Genomic DNA, 23,197 nt, shown 5'->3' on the forward strand with positions numbered 1-23,197 from the left:
CAGAACCATGCCATTTTTAGCCAAAAACTGTCTAACACAGATGGCTGTATATGCATGTGTGTTGTCGTGTTGGAAGAACCAATCTCCTGTCTGCCCAAATCTTCCATTAAAATTCGCTTAACCAAGCTCCAAGATAAGCCACTAATCTCTGACAGTTGATCAGTTGTCTGTCGACGGTTTGTGAGCGCAACTTCTCGAAATTTTTCAATATTATCATTGATTCGGGCAGTTGATGGATATCCAGAATGAGGTTTTTCATTAGTCGAAATGTCGCCATTTTTAAATCGAACAAACCACTTGTACACTTTTTTTTTCCATAGCATCATCTTGGTAAGCTGTTTCCAAAATTAAAACAGTTTCAGCAGCATTTTTACTGAGTAGAAAACAAAATTTCACAATGTTCACTTAAACTTACCATCATAAAAAACGAAAAAAGAATAGAACAGTGCTAACAAAAACAATCACTGCAGATGAACAGAACAAGCCAAGCTGACTACACAGGCAGTACTGAACTAGCAATGAGTTTCGCTGTACACGCCTACTGGCAGAAATGCATACCACACAAGTTCTGCCCATGGCAGTGGCATTCCAGCCTCTTCTTCTTCGTCTTCTTCTTTTTTTGTGTGGGGAGGTGGCATCAGCAATGATGACTAGGGATTCGAGAGGTAAAGGGGTGCATATGGTGGTGAGTCGTGAAAGAAGTGCCACTGCTCTGATTATATCTCATGCTGCCCTAAAGTGAGGGACATCCTGTACAAGATCTCTCCTACCCTGCCTGAAGTGGTCTAGTCCATTCCATCACAGGCTTATCATACCCTATCAGAGGGCAGGTCACCTGTGAAAGCAGCCATGTCATATACCAAATCTCCTGCAAATACTGACAGTTTTTTATGTCAGTATAACTAGCAGCCAACTGTCCACCAGGGCGAATGGCCACTGCCAAACTGTTACCAAAACCACAGTTGACCATCTGGTGGCACAACATGGAGCTGAGCACATGTTCAGTTTGAATGACTGCTTCACAACCCGAGCCATTTGGGTCCTTCCTTTCACTACCAGTTTCTTGGGACTATGCAGATGGGAGTTATCCTTACAACATATCCTCTGATTCCATAATTGTCCTGGCCCCAATCCCAGGTAAACCACTGATCCCGCACCTTAACCCAACCATTTCCCCTTTCTCCATCTTCTCATACCTCCCAATTCATATCCCCACATCACCTTCAGCGTGTGCCACTCCTGACTAGCCTCCACAATCATGCATGATGTGCTGTACCCACATTCCTGCCACTCCTCCCTCCAGCATTCCTAGCCAGAAAACCGCCTTGCCTCCTCCTGAGCTGCTAGCTACCCATTACCAGTCCCTCTCACTCCCTGCTAGCTCCCTTTCCCTCTACCCACCCCATCCGACACTACCGCCCCCCCCCTCCCCCCCCCCCCCCCCCCCCACAACCAGTCCACGTGGGAAAATACAGCAGGAAAATACAGCATTGGCACTGTTAGTCCAGCCAGCAGCAGGTAGTGGCATAGGTCTCCAAAAGCTAGCAAGTTTCCTTTCTTTTGTGTGTGTGTGCCCATCTGCTTTTTGGTGAGTGGTCTCTTTTATTCCAAAACTATTCCCATTCTAAAGAACTTTTCACATTTATTGCAATTAAAACTTTTGGCATAAAGTAAATATGTATTACAATATTACATATCACATTGAACAATGGAAAATCCAGGATGGAATGTAACAATATTAGAGAATGAAAGTTGCTACTCACCATATAGAGGAGATGCTGAGTCACAATAGGCAAAACAAAAAAATTCGTTACTCACTGTCCTCACCCATCCAGCCCCCTCCCTGTTCCCATTTCAGCACTACACAGCCATCATTTCACTGCCACACGTAGTCGTTTAATTTGTTTTGACATCTCTCCTTTCCACTACTTACCCCTTCCCCCCCCCCCCCCCCCTCGCCCTCCCCACCTTCTCTCCTGTCCTCTGTCTAAATTACAGCACTCCACTGTCCACCACCCCCACCATACTATCCCCCCCCCCCACCCCACCCCAGCCTCCTCCTTATCCCCACCCAGTCACCACTCCCATCATGCACTGGTGCTGCTGCTTGCAGTGTGGTTTCAGTTGTCTGAGACTGCAGAGGTATGTGCAAGTTGCGTTTGCATGAGTGTGTGTGTGTGTGTGTGTGTGTGTGTGTCTATTGTTGACCAAAGGCCTTAATGGCCAAAAGCTATAATTGTGTGAATCTTTTTGTTGTGCCTATCACAATTCCGCATCTCCGCTGTATGGTGAGTAGCAACTTTCCTTCTCTAATATTGTTACATATCACATTGAATTAGTGAAAAAATTGACCCACTGAATAAATATGAAAAACAACTTCAAATACTGTAGGACAGTTTTTCATGAAAACTATACCTTGATAAAAACCTAGAGTAACCAACCATACTAATTGATAATCATTATAGCTTGGTCTCTTAAAAATACCTATCTCAGTCAAGTTGATCATTATATGAATTGCAGTGCTTTAGCTGCAGGGAAGGAAAGGTGTGACAAATTGCTTTATACCTGAACTTCTAAGAGATCAGTACAAATTGTGAGAACAAAATTTATTATTATGTGAGTATGTTGTTTGTCCTCTAATTTTTTGCTATTATCATACTTGTTAATGTTTTAATGTTAATTTCACCTGATACATTTTCAATCAATCTCTCAGAAATTTAGGTATACGGCAGTTTGTGCACACCATTTCTGCAGCTAAAGCTGCTCTATCCATACAGTTTTATTACAATAATTAAGCTTGGTATTTTTAACAGTTGACACTGAAATGGTAACCTTTGAGTATAACTGGTTACTCTAGGCTTTTATTGTGGTATAATTTTCATGAAAAAAATGTTTTATGGTATTTTAAATTGTTTTTACACATTTGTTCAGTGGGTCAAATTTTCCACTAATTCAACATTATCTCTAATATTACAACATGTATTTGCTTTGTGCCAAAATTGTTAATTGTAGTAAAGGTTACTTGCTTTTAGTTTTTTAAGTTAATATCAATTTCATATAAAAAAATTAATGGGTAATTTTAGTTGATGATAGTGGTATAGATGGTGTTGCTCTACCCATATTGTGTAAGCAGCGCCTGTTTCTTCAGTTAAAATCTGACTATGTACATGTGAAAGTCATATAGTATCATGTGTTGTCACAAGATTGACAAGTCTATATGACTGAGTTTAAATGGTACATTAACTAATATGTTGTCACTGCTATTGTAAACTGTGATTTTAGTTTACATCTTTTAATTACTGATTCTAATATAATACTGTATCTTGGTTTTTAGCACTGAGGACAGCTTAAATCTAGATCGTCAGCAAAATACAGATTGAATCTGTGACTGATTGCTGAATTCCTCCTCTTTTTTTTGAGATGTTGTCAAGTTAAGCTTTCCATTCAGCAAACATTTTATATTTCATCATTTCCAAATATCTCAGTAAGTATCACCATGCAAGGTGGCATAGTGGTTAAGGCAATGGTGTATATTCAGAGAAGAATCCTGATTCAATTCTCCATTTAGCCACTTGATTTTAGGCTCCTGTAGTTTCCCTAAACCGTTTAAGGCAAATGCACTTATGCTTTCTTACAAAAAGCTTTGTTAGATTTGTTACTCCATAATTGTTTGGTTTAATGATGTGTTCCATCTCTAATGATCTTATTGTCTTGATAATCCTTCCGTTCCTAGGGTAGTATCAGCGCAGTGTTGAAGGAAAGTCTTTACTGTGGACGTGCGATAAAACTAATAAATTGCATGAACAATGTATAAATTTTGTATAAACCAGTAATTAAAGGAAACAACAAGTTTACTGTTACCAGTCACTGTTTATTTATCTCCACGACGCATTTCAAAGTTTTAAACCTCTATCATCAGGTGGATTTACATTTGTTAGTATGATGTGTGTGTGTGTGTGTGTGTGTGTGTGTGTGTGAAGATTTTTGGAGGAACTTGTGGCAACGTCTAGTGGAGAAACAAAACACTATATTGGAGCTTGGTTTTCAGTTTCTTTTGACAAAAAATGTTTTGTCAAAAGAAACCATGCTCCGAAATAGTGTTTTGTTTCTCCACTAGACAGTGCCACAAGTTCCTCCAAAAAAAAATTGTAACACAACACACACACAAATGTCATACTAACAAATGTAAATCCAGCTGGTGATGGAGGTTTAAACCTTTGAAACGCATTGCAGAGATAAATAAACAGTGACTGGTAACAATAAACTTGTTGTTTCATTTAACGTCAATAACAGTCACAGTAAAGCCTAACCTAAAATGTTCGCATTTAAAGATAAACCAGTAAAACACTCAAAAACAGTAAATGTTATATACAAAAGCCAAATGAGATTTATGGTCAATCCACAAAAGACTTTTTTTGGAAGATTTTACAAGAAAAGCCTTCAGTAACCACCGTGACAAAATCATAATACAAGGGCTGTTCAAAAAGTATCCAACTTTTATTTATAAAAACAGTCTTTATTCAGATACAGTTGTTGGACACTAGCATGTTCAGAAATCTCCTTGAGCTTCTACACATCTCTCCCAATGCTGCTGTCACTGCTGGAAGCATTGCTGGAAAGTCTCTTTTGGTATAGTGTGTAGCTACTCTATCAAAATGCTGCTTATTTTCTTCCCTATCCTGAAATATGGTCCCTTTCAGAGTCTCTTCCAGTTTAAGGTAAAGCCAGAAGTCACTTGATGCTATGTCAGGGGAATGGAGGGGTCAGTAAACCATAGCCATGTCGTGTTTGACCAAAAAGCTCTAAATTAATTGAGAACTGTGTGCAGGTGCATTATCTTAGTGGAGGTGCCAACTGCCCGCTGTCCAGAAGTCCATCCGTTTGCATCTCACTGCCTCATGAAAGTGATGCAGAACCTCTGGGTAGTACTCATTATTGACATTAGTACCTTCTGAGGGGGGGGGGGGGGGGGGGGGTTATTGATGAAGGACCACAGCATTGGAGTCAAAGGAGATGGTCAGTCATGACTTTCACATTGCTGCAGATATGCCTGACTTTCTTGGGTCTCTGGGAGGATGGATGCTTCCATTGTGGTGACTGAAACATTGCTTCTAGGTTGTACCCATAAACCCAGGACTCATCTTCTGTGGTCACTGTGTTAAGAAAGTTAAGACTACTGTTCATAGTATCTTGCATACCCTGTGTGGTCTCTGAATGAAGTTGCCTCTGCTCAGTTGTAAGCAACTTTGGCATAAATTTTGCTGAAGTCAAAATGTTCCATTAAAATGGAATGAATAAATCCAGTACTAATTTAACCTTGTTTGCACGTTCTGATCAAGATTAATCAATCCTGCATCACCAGGATCCGTACTTGATCAATAACGACCTTATTTGTGGATGTTGAGGGCCTCCTTGACGTACTTTGCTGTTCACTGATGAGTGGCCATCTTTGAATTGGTTGTATCACTCCCTTATCTGTATGGTACCCATTTCTCCACTCCCAAACACTTGTCGAATCTTGCAGATTGTTTGAACTTGAGAATCGCCAAGCTTAAAACAAAATTTGATGCACTAATGTTTTTTCCACTTTTTCTGTCATTTTGCCAACAACCCAAAATCTGGCGACTACCACTTACAGGTGTTCACTTGTGAATGCCTAGCCAGCGACTGTTTGTTTCCACAGGCATGAAAAAAAATCAGGGATGTACACTATGTATGCCTACAAATATAGAGAGCAACCATGCCGCAGTACCATTGTTGTTTTCGGTAGTAAAAAAAGGTCAGATACTTTCTGAACAGCCTACGTACAGCACTCTCCCGAAACCTTAGGATGTTTCACAATTATTTTAAGGCTGCTAGTGGCACAACCACCAATGTTCAAACTTCTGTCAATTACACAGAGCCAAAATAAGCATAGCAAAATGAAAACAGAAATGCTGAATTCTGGTTTCAAATGTCACCCAGTATTCCTAACACTCAATTAATGTTCCAATGTAAAGATGAATTACATTGTAATAAATAGTGGTCTTATTGGGAAGAGATAAAATTGCTAAAATTAAACAAGGCTGCAGGGCCTAGTGCTGTCCACCTCAAATTTTACACGCACACACACATAAAACACACACACACACACACACACACACACACACACACACACACTGGGAAATGTGAGTGCAGGCATACTCATCATCAGGTTTCCAGTTCACGATATCTGACCACCACAAGGGAGCATTGCCATATTATGCAATAAGCAAATTATAACCCCTTCAAATCTGTGTCTGCCATATGACAAGAAGTTACGGAGTCCCTGCAATATTCTGAGTTATCCTATACCATTGATCAGAGACTAGCAGCAGCCGGACTAGGCATTTATCATCTGATGTGTATGCTGCCATTAACACCACAGCCTGAAAACAAGTATGAACAGCTGATGAATGCTATTGCATTGTGTTCAGTGATGAATCTTGATTCTGCACTACCCAGTGACTGTCATCAGTGAGTATTGTGGTTACCTAGGGAGAGGTCTCAGTTTTCCAGTGTTTGAAGAAGCTTAACATAGCTACTCCTGGTGTGATGGTGTGAGAGCCATCAGGTATGAGTTCAGGTCACGGCTAGCAGTGATTGAAGGAACTCTGACAGCAAAACGGCACATCAAAGACATCCTGTGTCCTCATATTTTACCTTTCTTGCAGTAATATCATATCATGATATCATTTTTCAATGTGACAATGCTCATCTGCACATGGCACATGTCTCCATGAACTGTCTGTGTGATGCTGAGATGCTCCAATGGTCAACAAGATCCTCAGATAAGTCCCACATGTGGGACCTGGTTGAATGTGAACTCTGTCCCAGTGCCAGTATCTGGGATACCAAGGATGAGTTACAACATTTGTGGGCCAGCTTGTCTGAGGGGAGGACCCAGTGGCTTTATGAAACCCTTCCCAACTGGATCAGTGCATGTGTCTGGGACACAAGGGGTACAATGTCATACTGATAGTGGGCTCATATTGGTGATAATGGGCTCATATTGCCAACTTCTTTGTGCCTCTGAACTTTTTATGTGAAAACTCTTAAAATTTGTTAAATATAAAAAATGTTATTAACAATCTACATCTTTGTTCTTTATGTCTGTATAATTACTTCTCAGCATAGTCACCCAGGTAATGAACACTTTTCTCCCAATGACAGACCAGTTTGAAACTGGAGGATATGACACCCAGAGGGGTAAAATGAAATTTTCTAAGGAGTAAAAGAGAAACGGTTCAGTCGTGTTTGGGTCTTGAAACTGAAATATTTTCTAAAGATCATTATTATTATGATCACTATTTTGTAAATAGTGATTGCATAAGTTACCAATAATTACATTTTTATTTCAACTGTAATTTAATGTGTATATTGAGCAAGTAGTAAAGGAAACAAAAGAAACAAACTTTCAGGTTTGCCGATGAATTGTAATTCTGTCAGAACATTGTAATTCTGTCATAGACAGCGAAGGATCTGGAAGAGCAGTTGAATGGAATGGACAGTGTCTTGAAAGGAGGATATAAGATGAACATCAACAGAAGCAAAATGATGATAATGGAGTGTAGCGAATTAAATCAGGTGATGCTGAGGGAATTAGGTAGGGAAACGACACACTTAAAGTAGTAGATGAGCTTTGCTGTTTGGGGAGCAAAATAACTGATGATGGTTGCAGTAGAGAGGATATAAAATGCAGACTGGCTATGGCAAAACATTTCTGAAGAAGTCTTTTCTGAAAGTAATTGTATGGAGTGTAGCCATGTATGGAAGTGAAACATGGACGATAAATAGTTTAGACAAGAAGAGAATAGAAGCTTTCAAAATGTGGTGCTACAGAAGAATGCTGAAGATTAGATGGGTAGATCATGTAACTAATGAGGAGGTACTGAATAGAATTGGGGAGAGGAGGAATTTGTGGCACAACTGGACTAGAAGAAGGGATCACTTGGTAGGACATGCTCTAAGGCATCAAGGCATCACCAATTTAGTATTGGAGGGCAGTGTGGAGGGTAAAAATCGTAGAGAAAGACCAAGAGATGAATACACTAAGCAGATTGAGAAGGGTGTAGGTTGCAGTAGTTACTTGGAGATGAAGAAGCTTGCACAGGATAGAGTAGCATGGAGAGCTGCATCAAGCCAATCTTTGGACTGAAGACCACAACAGCAACAACAACAACAACGTTTCAAATACTAGAAGTAACACATGAGAAAATGTGGTGGGGCTTACAGCTTGTGAAACGAATATATGAATCATCTTCCTTATTCCTCACATACTGCACATATACTTTGTATCGTCCACCTGTGGCAGTAAAATTGATACATACACTATGTTATCAAAAGTATCCGGACACATGGTTGAAAATGACTTACAAGTTCGTGGTGCCCTACCTTGGTAATGTTGGAATTTGATATGGTGTTGGCCCACCCTTAGCCTTGATGGCAGCTTCCACTCTCGCAGGCAGACGTTCAATCAGTTGCTGGAAGGTTTCTTGGGGAATTGCAGCCCATTCTTCATAAAGTGCTGCACTGAGATGAGGCATTGATGTTGGTTGGTGAGGCCTGGTATGAGGTCGCTGTTTCAAAACATTCCAAAAGTGTTCTATAGGATTCATGTCAGATCTCTGTGCAGGCCATTCCATTACAGGGATGTTATTGTCATGTAACCACTATGTCACGGGCCGTGCCTTATGAACAGGTGCTCCATTGTGTTGAAAGATGCAATCACCATTCCCAAATTGCTCTTCGAAAGTGGGAAGCAAGAAGGTGCTTAAAACATCAATTTAGGCCTGTGTTGTGATAGTGCCACACAAAACAACAAGGGATGCAAGCCCCCTCCATGAAAAACCTGACCACACCATAACACACGGCCTCCGAATTAGACTATTGGCACTACACGCGCTGGCAGATTACGTTCACCGAGCATCTGCCATACCCACACCCTGCCATCGGATTGCCACATTGTGTACCATGATTCGTCACTCCACACAGTGTTTTCCCACTGTTCAATTGTCCAATGTTTACTCTCGTCACACCAAGCCAGGCGTCGTTTGGCATTTACCGGTGTGGTGTGTGGCTTTTGAGCAGCTGCTCGACCATGAAATCCAAGTTTTTTCATCTTCCGCCTAACTGTCACAGTAATTGAAGTGGATCCTGATGCAGTTTGGAATTTCTGTGTGATGGTCTGGATAGATGTCTGCCTATTACACATGACGACCCTCTTCAATTGTCGGCGGTCTCTGCCAGTCAACAGACAAGGTCGGCCTGTACATTTTTGTGCTGTACGTGTCCCTTCACGTTTCCAATTCACTTTTACATCAGAAACAGTGGGCCGAGGGATGTTTAGGAGTGTGGAAATCTCACTTACAGACGTATGACAAAGTCATACCCAAGTTAGAGTTCCGCGAAGCATCTCATTCTGCTCTCTCACGATGTCTAATGACTACTGAGGTCACTGATATGGTGTACCTGGCAGTAGGTCACAGCACGATTCACCTAATATGAAAAATGTGTGTTTTTGGAGGTGTCCAGATACTTTTGATCACATAGTGTATATGTTTAAATATTTCATGAAAATTTCTTCTCCAAGTTGTGTGTAGTTCCCACAATAAACCAGAAACTGCCTCATTATTCACTTTGCTAGAATAAATGATGTAATTGAGATTACAACGTGGCTGTAATTATGTAATGGCTTCTTCATTGCTGTGCGGCAGTGATCAGAACAAAGAATTGGCAGCGTAAAGTCTTCCAGTTTCTACCATTTCAGGGCTAAGCAGTCCAGGAATCTAATGGTACACAATCAGTAGGCATAATGTACACTCTTTGACTTGGTTGATTTTTAAAAATAGGGTTGCAGGGTGTGAGTGAAGCAAGTGACACTAGGGAGAGGAGTGGTGCAGAGGAAGCACGTTTTGTAATAAGTGTCTACCATCAATGTGGATAGTTAGCTTTCTTTTATGAGGAGGAGGAGGAGGAGTTGTATGTAGCACTTGCGATGCATTGATAATTACATCATCTTCCTATAGATATAAATAAAATGTTGTTAGAAGTAAGCAGTATCTATTGTCTCATTGACTCATTATTTTGCAGTTTAATAAGCCACCTACAAAAACTAAATATCATTAATCTTCTATCATTTAAAAAAATAAAAGTGTTCAAAGAAAAATCTCTTTCTTTCTAAAGTTTTGTTAGGTGCTAATGTTCTTGACAGTGTGTGGGGGGGGGGGGGGGGGGGGAATACTAGCCAATATCTGATTGCACTAGGGATAACAGCCTCAGAAAGTTAAGGAACCACTGCTGTAAAATGTTTGACTTTGTTGACAGAGTGCCACAGTCTCACGTCTGCATGCATCACTTCGTCACTATCAAAGTGAAGTCCTCGAAGGTGTTCTTTAAGTTTTGGAAACAAATGAAAATAGGATGGGGCTAAATTGGATTTGAGGATTATTGATGACAATGAACCAAAGACATTGGATTGTTGAAATGTTGGAGCATTTGTGTGTAGTCTGGCATTGTCATGCTGTAGGAGAAGGTGCTCTGTGTGTGGACGGTCTCTTCAAATTCACAACTTGATTGCAGCGTGCCGTTTCCACATACTGACAGTTACATTACAGACTGCCATGTCATATGCTACATTTCGGAGCCCTCCTGTGGCAGAGAGCTGCAGATATGTAGCCATGAAGAATAAAGATTTAGAATGTTAATAATAATATTTGTCTTATTTAAAATGCTGTAAGAGTTTTCTCATAAAAAATTCAGAGGCATTACTTTTCAGCACAGCCTCATATATCAAGCATCAGTTCCAAAACATGTAGCTTGTGAAATTGTTTTAAAATTGTAGACATAATTTTAGATGGGTTTGTGAGGAGAGGAAAAAGCAAGGCCTGATTCACATTTAGACTGGCAGTAGATCCTGTCTACTTGTCTGCCTGACACAGTGTAAGCATCATTTTTGTGCCTTTTGGTTCATAGTAGAAATGACATGTAAAACTAACAAAAGCATAATATTTTGTGTGAGCAAAACAAGTCACCTTTTATAGGGGTAATTTCATTACGGATACTTATTGCTACATACTGTTTATCTTTGATATGAAACAATGGCTGCTACAGTATTGTTTCATAGTTAAGATTAGCAGTGACCAGTTGTAAAATGCTGTCAGCCCAAAATCTTCTACCAGTTCAGAACTAGGGAGTACATGCCACAACAAAGTGTGCTCATAGTAGTACACTAGCTCTTGTCAAAGAAAATACATTTGTGCAGTGGAAATTCTATAGGAAAGATATGTGTAATTTTGGGTGTGCTGTAGAGAAGTGTGATGGTCATACAGCTCATCTTATGTATTCATGATGTAGCAGTTAATATGTTAGTATGCAGAAAATAAGACTAGTGCAAAGATTGACAACTAGCTCTTAATGGAGATAAATGTATGGTTGTATACTTTATGAATCGTAAAAAAGTAGTAGCTTTTGACCACATGAATAATAAGTTACAGTTGGATTCAGTCACATCATATAAATGTAGGTGTATTCTAGATAAAAATTAGATTTAAATCTCTTCGGGAAAATTTAATTATAAGATCATATAAATGTGTTATTCACATTAGGTCAGACTAACAGAAGACATCAAGTGAAATAAGAGCATCACAAATGCTTGCTGACTTATTTACCCCATGACAGTGTGTACAAGAAATGTCCTAAAAAACAAACTTATACACACTCAAAGAAGTTTGCATAATATATTGTGAAAACATAATTAAATAATGCCAGGCACTGATTTTATATGCAGAAATTACAAAATATTTTCATCACCCTACATATTGCTTCCATGTGACAGTAAAATTGAAGTAATAACATTGTGTGCAGAAGTGTAAAATCTGTCATTCTTCTCATGCTCTCCCCAGTACATGTAATGATAAAAACTCTAATGTAAGTTTAATGTGTGTACTTTGATGTTCAGCAAAGTATAAATGTAGTTGCAGAAGTGTTAGAGATATAGGTAAATATTTTCTGTAGCGTAACTGAGGAAGCAGCAGCTTTTCTTCAAAATAATTTCTTTCCTGCTAATTTACTAGGTTACATGTGGTAGGCATCAGCACAAGAAGTATTAAACAGTGTTGTTAACACTTTTTAAGCATTATGTTTCTAAGAGCTGGATCCCTTTTGCTGATATGTGTGCTGACTTGTTCCACATCCCTGAAGGTTCTCCTCTTTGGTGGAGTCTGTAAAATGCAAAGAATGGATCAGTTGAAACACACACACACACACACACACACACACACACACACACACACACAGAGAGAGAGAGAGAGAGAGAGAGAGAGAGAGAGAGAGAGAGGTATTCTTAGCACTGCAAGTTTGGGACATTGTCTCACTGTCAGATGTTATAAAACAAGGAAATCACTCAATAAATCACAATAGTACAGATACTGACAACCATATAAAAATATTTATATCACCCTGTAGTATAACATATCTCAAATCTTCTATGCCAGTAGTTCCGAACCTTTCTGATACTATTACCCCTGAATGCAATCAGATATTGGCTAGCAGCCACCCCACCATCAACAACATCAGAACCTAATCAAACATTAGAATGAAAAAGAATTTTCTTTGAACACTTTTATTTTTTTTAATGATGAAAGAATAATGATATTTAGGTTTTGTAGGTGCATTATTAAATCCCAAAATAATGAATCAATGAGACAATAGGTTCTGTTTAATTCTGACAACATTTTATTTATATTTATAAAAAGATGAAGTAATTCTCAATGTATTGTGAGTGCTATATACAACTCCAAGTGCTATATACAACTCCTCCTCAGAAAAGAAAGCTAATTATTCTCATTGATGGTAGATATTACAAAATGTGCTTCCTCTGCACCAATCCTCTCCCTAGTGACACTTGCTTCATTCACAACCCTGCTACCACATCTTAAAATCAAGCAGGCCAAAGGGTGTACACTGTACCTACTGCTTCTGTACCACTGTTTTTATGGACTCTTTACCCCTGGACTGGTAAAATTTGGGTTTTATCCCTCCGAGGGTAATTACCCCAGGTTGGGAACCACTGTTCTATGCCATTAGGCACCGTTGGAAGTAAAAACCCAGCAGCAGACATGCATTGCCACACACAAAACTCTTTCTAGCACATCTCACATTGGTGTTTTGTACTCTCAAGGCAGAGTTGTAAACCAAAGGCAGCTGCTTTTGCCTACCAAAGATAGTACTTTCCTGTAACACATATGTGACAGCCCCCAACAATGCTAATGCCTATCATAAAATCTATCCACATTATATGTCAAGTATTAAAAAATTCTAAAAACAAATACTGTCCACGTGATGGAACGTGTGCATCCATATGGAATGACCAATAGAAAGTATAAAATTCAAGCTACTAATTCAGAGAAGTTGGTGGCTCCCATCCGTGGAGGATAACAATGCTTGCTGCTGGTATTTTCATTTTGACGGTGCCTAATGGCATAGAAGCTCTAAGATGTTACACTACATGACAATATAAATAGTTTTATGTGGTTGCCAGTACATGTAATATTGTGATTTATTGATTAGTTTCATTGTTTTATAGTATTTGATATGTTGTGCTAAAAGTGTCACGTATTTGACACTTGGTGGTGTAACATTCCTAGTACCAATTTATGAGACAGTTGTAAGATGGTGTCACAACAGATACCCTGTTACCAGTTTTCAGCACTGCTACCTGTCTGGAATCTTGAAAGCTTTACATCGGCAGCAGGCCTATACACTGGGAAAGTTTACAGTCACACTTATTGTCTTTATTTTTTTCTTATTTGCAGATATGATGCTTTATCAATATTTTGTGGATGTTGTGCCCACTGATGTAGACACTTTCCTCAGAAGGATGACTACATATCAGTATTCTGTTAAAGACCATGAGAGACCAATCAATCACATGAAAGGTTCTCATGGTATCCCAGGAATCTTCTTCAAGTATGATATGAGTGCACTGAAAGTGAAAGTTATTCAAGAGAGAGATACGTTTGGACAGTTCATTGTTCGACTTTGTGCGTCTGTTGGTGGCATTTATACAACTTCTGGTAAGTCGTTTCACTAGCCTTATTATTGATGTTCCAAATATATATCAGCAGAATTATGGTAAAAATAATAAGATAATTATTATGCTTTATACATGAACATATTGCGACTTAAAATTTGTAAATGACAATTTTTGTATTGGGTACCAACTAAACGTCTGCACCAGATATTAATCAGTACATTTATATACGAGTACAACTAACTGTTGAACCAACCATTTTACACTGAGACTTTTGCATTGCGTCTACTTCCAACTCCTCATATTAAAATAATTGTATACAACTTTTGAAATGCTTTCATAGTATCAAAGTTAGAGGAAGTTAAAAAATAAGGAAGTGTACTGATAAATGGATAGGAAAAGAGCGAGGCAATTATATACTAGTTCCTTAAAGGATATGACAACAAGAAAATTTACTGTGTAATGTTTGATACACTAGGTGACAAAATTGTTAATGTTTTACACTCACTAAAATTTTGCATACATAAATAAATTCAATTCTAAAGTATTAATGTGAGTGGATTCAAGTAAGATTCTGTGAATGCTACAAATCATTTATTTTAACTTTGAAGCAATAAAAATGTACCACTTAGCAAAGCACAGGGTGTATGTCTGCAGCATAATGGATGATTCATTAAGTTTTGTGCATCCAACTTCTGTATGAGAGAAATTTGAGTTTATCAACAGTGGTTTATACACTTCGTCACATACCGAAAGATGGGTTGAGGAGTATAAGTGTAGACACTGTCTTTATCTGTATATCTTTTGACCATCTTCTGACTGAGCCTGCAGAGTGAAGCAGTGGATGTAGTCGCTTTTTCAACCTGTGTGCCATGCCTTGGCACATGCAGCTACAGAAGCTAACAGCTAAGAGATGTGTATTGGACAACAAAGAAGCAGGTCTTCTGACGGGCTGAAGAACAGATACTAAAATCAAATCAGTGACAGTGAAAAAGGGGTAAATTCAAGAGAGGATTGGTAAGATTATAAGATTTTTAAACTTGAAATGTTATCCCCAGTGATTGAATTCTTTGTGACATGCCTCTTTACCTGCTGAGTCTTAAGAGAATGAAGTAGATGCCAGAAGCTTGATGCTGACATAGCCACAGAATTGCCAGTATCGATATAATGTTCTGCCTCAAGCACTTCTATCAGACAGTAGAAGACAAATGTACCATTGATGTTCAACATCTTCCTCATGAACAATTGGAGTCATCATTGTTATGTATGATGAACCACACTCATAGGGGGAGCAATTAGTGTCATCTGTGTGCTGTATGAGAAGCCACACTCATATGGGAGCTTGTAAACTGCCACATTGTGGATGATCAAATCATCCATTGCAGAACAGAGAAGTGGTCCTGTCTTGGGTGAGATATGAAACATACCAGCTGGCCTTTGTATGTACGACGACTTCTATCACATGACAAGAAAGTCCGGAATGAAATAACAACAGAAATGAAAAAGATGGATTGCACAAGCACAGTTTACATATTAAAACAATAAAATATGACATAATGAAAAGTATTACTCTCATGGATGTTGAAACATGGACTTAAAATATGATGACGCATTTCTGTTTTACAACTTGTCCTAATATAATGGAGTCACAGTGGCATCATAATAAAATACAGAAAAAATCAGCTTAGCATCATTGCACATATTTAAAATGTGGTGTAAACTGCAGATTGCTACCCACTGCATAGAGGTGGTGTTGAGTCCCAGACAGGCACAATGAAAAAGACAGCTAAACATTCAAGCTTTTCGATAAAAAAGTCACTTTTACGCAATAGAAAACACACACACACTCACACACACACACACACACACACACATGCACATGACTACTGTCTCCAAGAGCTGGGGCCAAACTGCAGACTCTGACTGCGTCCAACATGTGCAGCAGTGTGCTTGGGTGTGTGGTGGGGGTAAGGAGGCGGCGTGAGGTGGGGAGGGGAAAGATGCTGTACTCCCTCTGTGAGGACTCTGTAGGAGGGATGGGAAGGATATTCCTCATTTCAGAGCAGAAAGAGAGGTAATCGAAACTGTGGCGGAGGATGTGATTCAGTTTCTCCAGTTCTGAGTGGTACAGAGTCACCAGAGAAATGTGTCTTTGTGTGTGTACAGTGTGTATATGTAAAGTAGTGAATGACTGTAGAAAGAAGACATGGGAGATCTGTTTCTGGACAAGGTGTCCTAACAGCAATTGGCTCATGGAATCACTTACCAAGACAGTTTTGCAGGGCAATTGCAGCCCCTCAGGACTGTTTTCTGTGATAGTATTTATAGCAACTGCCAGATTCACCATGCCATGAAGCCAAAAAAGCATAGGCCACTGCATTCTGAGGAAGATGAGAAACCTCCTACAATGATGTTTATCCCTCAGCTCAGGAACACATCAGTGAAAATTGGAAGAATACTTGCAAATATAACATCATGTGTGTATTACCCCTACTTTCCAAGATTAAAGTGTTTTTTTGGGGGCGGGGGAGGGGGGGCTGTAAAGGACATCCTGGGACTCCAGAAAGCTGGAGTCTCCCACTTCCCATGTCAGTGCAAGAACATTGTATAGGATAATCTGTCTGGACAACACAAGAGCAGTGGAGATTTGTGTCATGGATAAAGAATAATCCACAAAATGAGCTTTTGCAAAGTGTTCTAAAGCCGAAGATGCTCGAAACACAACAGCAGTGGGAAGATCTGCCCCTTTGAAGATATAATTTCACACCACATTGATGTGCCTCTTTCACATCAGTAATCTTCCTTTTCAGTGATGGTAGTACAGTGTTACAATGACAAGACAGCAGCAGCTTGTATCCTGACTTCCTGACTGTGCACCCCTTCCATCTCCTACCTCACCAGTGGAGTTGCATCAAGGTACTGTTGGCTTCTGACAGACAGTGGGAAAGAAGGGGATATATATAAATGGTGGTAAGCATCAGGACTAGCTGAAACTGGCAGCAGTTCAGCTTGCCAAAATATCCCATATCCCACCATCTGGACAAACTCACCTGGCTGAAAACCTGAGAATGGTTCAGAAATACTGTTTATACGCAATAAGAACAGTAGCAGACCCAATATCGATCCCTGTAGTACACCTGTAGAGTTATTCTGTATTCAGATAATGCTGTTTCATTGTCTGTGCTCCCTGAGTTTAGTAATGCAATACTCTGCATCCTTTTAGTTAGATAGGATGAAAAGCAGTTTTATATAGAAGCTAATCCTGTAGGCTGTTCATTTCAGCAATACTACATGCTCCAAAATTTGGGATGTCAGTGCTCTATGAAGATGGAGGCAGCTATTTACTTGCAGATGCAAATCCTTGTATACAGCTTGTGATACACTACATGTTCTACATCATTACAGTGTAACAAAATGTCCAAAAATGGCAGCTAACCATCTTTAAGACCTCCATAGTATAGTTTCATGGATGCAAAGTGGTTGGTTCAAAAACACATGTAATAGTTCATTGCCATAGACTACATGAATATACATCCAAAATACTGCAAATTTCAAACCTGTATAATACAGTGACCTTTCTTCAAGGCCCTGCATAAGTAAACGTGTAGCTAAGCATAACATGGACCTACCACAGTAATGTCAGTCTGTTGGCTAACTGAGCATGTCCTTACCACCACTTTAGGCCACAAATAGCAAGAGTCCACTTTTTAAAATTTTATTAACATATTTTGGGCATGACCCATCCTCAGAATATCAGAGAAAAACCTTATTATTAGAGTATCATGTCAAATGGTATGTATTGTAGCACTGTTGAGCACCAGTGCTACTGTAGATACATTTTGACATGAGGCTCTGTATTAAGATTTTTGTCTGATATTCTGATGATCATGTCAGATGGTACCTATCATAAAATGTTGAGCACCAATGTTGTAATAGACACCATTTAACATGATACCCTGTATTAAGGTTTTTTTCCCTGATATTCTGATGATGACCATGCCCAAAATACTTAGTAAAAAATTTCAGCAGCAAGCAATATAAAGTGATGATAAAGGGATGCTCAGTTATTCTGTAATAGTATAAGGCCTCCTGTGCAGCTTTATGTTGCAATTTAAATGGTCTGTTGGCACCCTCAGAATATAGTCAAAAAATATACAGTCAGTGAAGGTGGTGGAGCTATTGCAGCTGCACACCTGAAACTTAAAGGTTCACACATACTCTGTAGTTCATCATCAGTATTATACTTTGATCCAGGTTCTTGCTTTTCACAGGTAGCGTACTACCAATTGTATTATCCATGCATGCCTCATGGACCAACTTATTACTGTGTATGTCCCAATAAACTGCAGGAATATCTCATCTCATTAACATCCTTGGGGTTTTCATTAAGAGAAATTCTCCACTGTGTTTTGGGACTATGGATTTTGAAAATTTTGAAGAGTAACTAGTGGCAAGTTGAAGCATTTAAGTCAGTTTATGAGGTCATAATAAATAATGGAACTGCTAGTGCTCTGTATACAACAGGCATAGACTCTGGTTGAATTCCAGACACAACACTGTTTTAACACACAAATTCATTACAGCATGTGCTCTACTAAAGAGTAAAAATATTGTTATCCCATTCTAATTAATTGGGTACCTAGTGTTAGCTCCTAGCTTTAGCATAGTGGCCTTGAATGTAGTTAATTCTGAATTCTGAATTCTGTAAGTCCAGAAGACTGCCCTCATTCATTGCAGATTACACCTACAGACTGGTGAATGTTATTCAAACAAGAAATGACTGCAAACCTAATAAATACAGAAGACAGGCTTTGTGTCCATCACAAACTATTTCTGTCACATATTGAAAAACACTCTGTTTTGAGAGCTCACACTTCAAAGTGTTATACATACAACACTTTTATAAATTAAACATTAGTGTATGAAGTGAAGTATAAATTAGCAGAATAACGTTGCTATGCTATCAATGAGATTAATAAAATACTTAACAAATTTCAACTCTACTGTTACAGGTATCATAAACAGTGTTGTGCAACTGCTGATAGAATACCTTGCAAGCAAATTGTGGAAGAAGACAAACACGAAAAGTGATACATTAGAACATAAATTAGTGCAGGAGGAAATAAGAACTACAACCACCTCATCTCTTTTACTTCCAAACAGTGTGCCACACATTCCAAGTCAGCAAGTCATGAGTGAGGTGCCTTTGCTTGTAACAGATAATGGGACAAATGCAGAACTACCATACAGCACTTCCCACGTATCATAACAGTGTGATGCAAGCTTGTGGTGTTAAAAGCTTTGTTACGAGTGATTCAGAGATACTGTTTCACTGGGTGGTTCTGTGATGTGAAGTTGCCTTAGAATTTGTATCAGCTTGTGGCAGTTGTCAGTTTAGTTTGTTTTATAACAACACAATGAAGGAAACTCAGGTCAGAAATCAGTGCCATGACGCAAAGTAATTAAGATCACATCTGCCAATGGCATTAGTCTGACGGATGCTATTTCACAACGGCAGATAATTTTAAATCCTACCTGAGGTATCAAATGCATGATTGAGAGATATGATAAAACATGAAAACTTAGTTATCTTTTCGTCTTAACAAAAATGACTTACTCTTTTTTTACCCCATACACATTATGGTGAGCTGATTTTGCAGTTACCTGGAAAGAATTTACCTCAGAATGAGTTTCCTTCGTCCTAGGATTCTTTACTCATTTAGTTAACCAGTGCAACTCAATGAAATAAATTGTCTTTCTCCAAATAATTTTCACTAATTTACAGGACTTCATGGCTAAGAAATGGACAAAAGACACAGTCTTACAGTATATTATGTTGACAATTTTTTTGGCGTAATATGGATATGTGTGGTATTGATATTCCTTTGCAAATATTCTACATTTGATCTCCCTGTGTAATCAAGTAAATTATTGCTTGCATGGATGTTTCAGTGTGATGTAAGGTATAAACAAACCTTTTGGAATTGTACTGCAAGCTGATGAGCCACTTTCTGTTTTGAAATCTTTGGATGTACTATTTTCAGTATATTCATTTATTTGATGGCTTACCCGGTTACCAGTACCTATTTTCTGTATAAGAATCTTCTTTTTCTTCCATTAGTAAGTACACATTATGGTACTTTGCAGCTTCAAGTATGCACCTTGTGGATCCATCTCATTGATACATAAAGCTTATATTTTGTGCAAAACATATAGTACTCTGATGTTAAGCTGGGTGGATTCTTGCATTATTCATTGAAACAATTAAAAAAAATTTTTCAAACATGGTGTGTAACTTCTCAGTGTTTGCTGTGCCTACAATATTTATCAGTTAATATATTGGAAAGAAAAGAGATCTCAAATCTGATCTTGTTGCTGTATGTATTGTGTGAGTGTGCTATGAGCAATTTGTTTGTCATTTTGTGATTTTTCAATGAAATGTTACATTTTGGGTTATTTGAATAACTGTGAAATTTATTTGGTTTGATTTACAAATGTATCTTACATTGTTGTGTAATGTGCAGTTACAAATACTGTGAAAGTATCCTGTTATGCTGAATACTTGTCAGTCAGTTTTGTTACAGAAAATGAAAAAAAAAGAGCAGTTGAGTGATAAATACAGTTCATCAAAGTTAATTTGGGACAGCACAAATATTATGAATGCACACTTACAAGAAATTTCATGGAAATTACAGGAAAAAGTTTGATTATTAAATTTGGGTTAATAATCAAACTAATTGTTTGAGTGAGGTAGCAAAGGAAGAAAAAAATAAAAATATTTTCATGCATGGTTTTGCAAATTGATGTTCAGTTACACTTTATTTGTATTCCTTTCCTGTTTGTGGATATTGTGTGTTGTGGGAAGTTGTTTTATTTTTTGCACTTTTATTAATTGAAAACAGTATTAAGAAATATATTTCTTCAAAAGTTCGCAGAAACTAAATGACTGTGTTTATATCTTTGTATAGAATGTGGCCTAGTTTCATGAGAGAAGAGAGAATGGTATGTCCTAAAGCCTCGGATGCCTGGTGTATCTCATTTATCACATTAGTCTATCCTAAGAGTTGCTTGTAGCAGAATACTGTTCTAACTTGTGCTTCTGGTTTTGTATGGACTGTAATCTGTCACTCTTCCCACACTCTATGTGTGAATGGACTGGGAAGAAGCCCTAATAACTCTCAGAGTGAGAAGTGTCCTCTGCCATGCACTGTTGTTAGCAGAGTTTAGATGTAGATTATACAGGCTGACCCATAATTATGTATATGATGTTTCAAAGATTGTGGTGAAGAACCCAGTAACATAACTTGAACACAAGCAAGTTACTCTCATACCTTTCCTCACAAGAATTTTAATCTCTGCTCTCCAGCGCATGGTCCACCGACACACTGTCCAAATATGATACTATTATTTTATGGACTATTAGTGTGCTACAAGCAAATTGTTTGCCATTTTGTGACTTTTCAATGAAACATTACATTTTGTGTTGTTTGAATAATTGTGAAATGTATTTGATCTGATTTATTAGTGTATCTTATGGAGATAAAGAGCAATGTCACATAGCAGTTTGACAGACCTGTACTGGTATCCTGTGGAACTCTTTGTGATAACTTCTTATACTTTGACCAAGTTGCGTATCTGATGTTGATACACTTTGTTCTTTGAAACACACTGACATGTTCTCTCAAACCTGGATTTTCGTTCAGCTTTCCCAGCCATTTTTCTACAAACTCAAAATGCTTATCCGGATCATCATCATTAGGATCATTTATCAAATGAGCATGATGTGGCCTTCATTTCAGATTCTTCATTATTCTCTGCAGTATTGTATGTGAAATGTACAACTCTCTGGATGTACCGTTCACTTAAACACTACTAGTAGCATAAAATTTAGTGTTTATTCTGGAGATTGTTAACACAGAGGGGCATTTACTCCAAACTTGACTGCGATGCTCCACCTCACCTCTGTGTAGTTGTTTGTTGCAGAACACAAATGTACACAATGCACAAACTGTTACACAGATAATAGTTCTACATCTACATACATACTACACAAGCTGCCATATGGTGTGTGGCGGAAGGTACCCTGTACCACTACAGGTCATTTCCTTTCCTGTTCCACTCACAAATTTCCTATATCTTGGGGGTCCTTACACAAAATGCATGTTGGTGGCAGAAGAATTTTCTGCAGTCAACTTCAGATGCTGGTTCTCCAAATATTTGCAATAGAGTTACTTGAAAAGAACATCACCTTCCCTCCAGGCATTCCCATTTGAGTTCTCAAAGCATTTCCATGACACTTGCATGTTGTTCGAACCTACTGGTGACAAATCTAGCATCCCATCTTTGAATTGCTGCAGTGTCTTCTTTTAATATGACCTATGATGATCAATATGATTAATATGATCAAACGTACATCATCAGGGTATATACGCTACAGGACAACTGGGGAAAACCTGAGAATTTTTTCATTATTTTAGTTTTCAGTTAAATTTTTGTAGTTTTAACTTGTAAGAACTGATACTGTAACAAAGAATTTTACTTTAGCCTTTTACTGTAATATAATACTGCAGCAATAAAACACAAACAAGGAGAAAAATAAATAAAACTTAAGTTGTAAAGGAAATGCACTATTTACAGCAACAAAGCAGAGTGCACACACAAGCATCTGCTAACAGCAAAATGTGTCAAAGTCTTTAGGAAGAAGACTATGCAATACTTCATAACAACAAACTTCTCCGATGGGCATGACATCACAACGGTTAACATTAGGTTCATTTGAGCAGTTGGCAGCGGGCTTATGCACATGTGCAGTTGAGTCATGTGTACCTTCTCCCATTTCTGGCTACTTGAAGTGTGGCTGTTAGCTGTATCCAAGGTAACTAGACACGAGATGTATCAGCAGCTAGATGCTACCCGCAAACATTTTTTTGGTGCATCCAAGCTGCCAAAGTCGCGCATGCGCAGAGCAATGAGTTGTAGTGGGATGAGGATTAGTCTTTACATGAATCTTGTTAACGTTAATTGATTTTGCTGTTTCCTCTTGGTTTACAGCTCTCAAGAACAAAATATATTTCTGTGGCTGGGAGCTATAAAGTGAATTAAAATATTAACATCATTACGGAAGGCTAAAATATGTTATTAGTTTCA

At 38.5% G+C, this 23,197-nt stretch overlaps 1 protein-coding gene across 2 annotated transcripts in view; it reads left to right on the forward strand.

Moving 5' to 3' along the window:
* Nucleotides 1-21,612, forward strand: part of LOC124589636 (endoplasmic reticulum-Golgi intermediate compartment protein 2) — an 87,673-nt gene extending 66,061 nt beyond the window's left edge. For both annotated transcript variants that reach the window (XM_047131570.1, XM_047131571.1), the window contains exons 6-7: nucleotides 13,833-14,093; nucleotides 19,063-21,612. In XM_047131570.1, the coding sequence (XP_046987526.1) occupies nucleotides 13,833-14,093; nucleotides 19,063-19,319 (518 nt within the window). In that variant the 3' untranslated portion in view covers nucleotides 19,320-21,612. The remainder of the gene's footprint in view (nucleotides 1-13,832; nucleotides 14,094-19,062) is intronic.
* Nucleotides 21,613-23,197: the final 1,585 nt, after the last annotated feature.

This window comes from Schistocerca americana, chromosome 2 (genome assembly GCF_021461395.2).
Source record: "Schistocerca americana isolate TAMUIC-IGC-003095 chromosome 2, iqSchAmer2.1, whole genome shotgun sequence".
Taxonomy (NCBI): domain Eukaryota; kingdom Metazoa; phylum Arthropoda; class Insecta; order Orthoptera; family Acrididae; genus Schistocerca; species Schistocerca americana.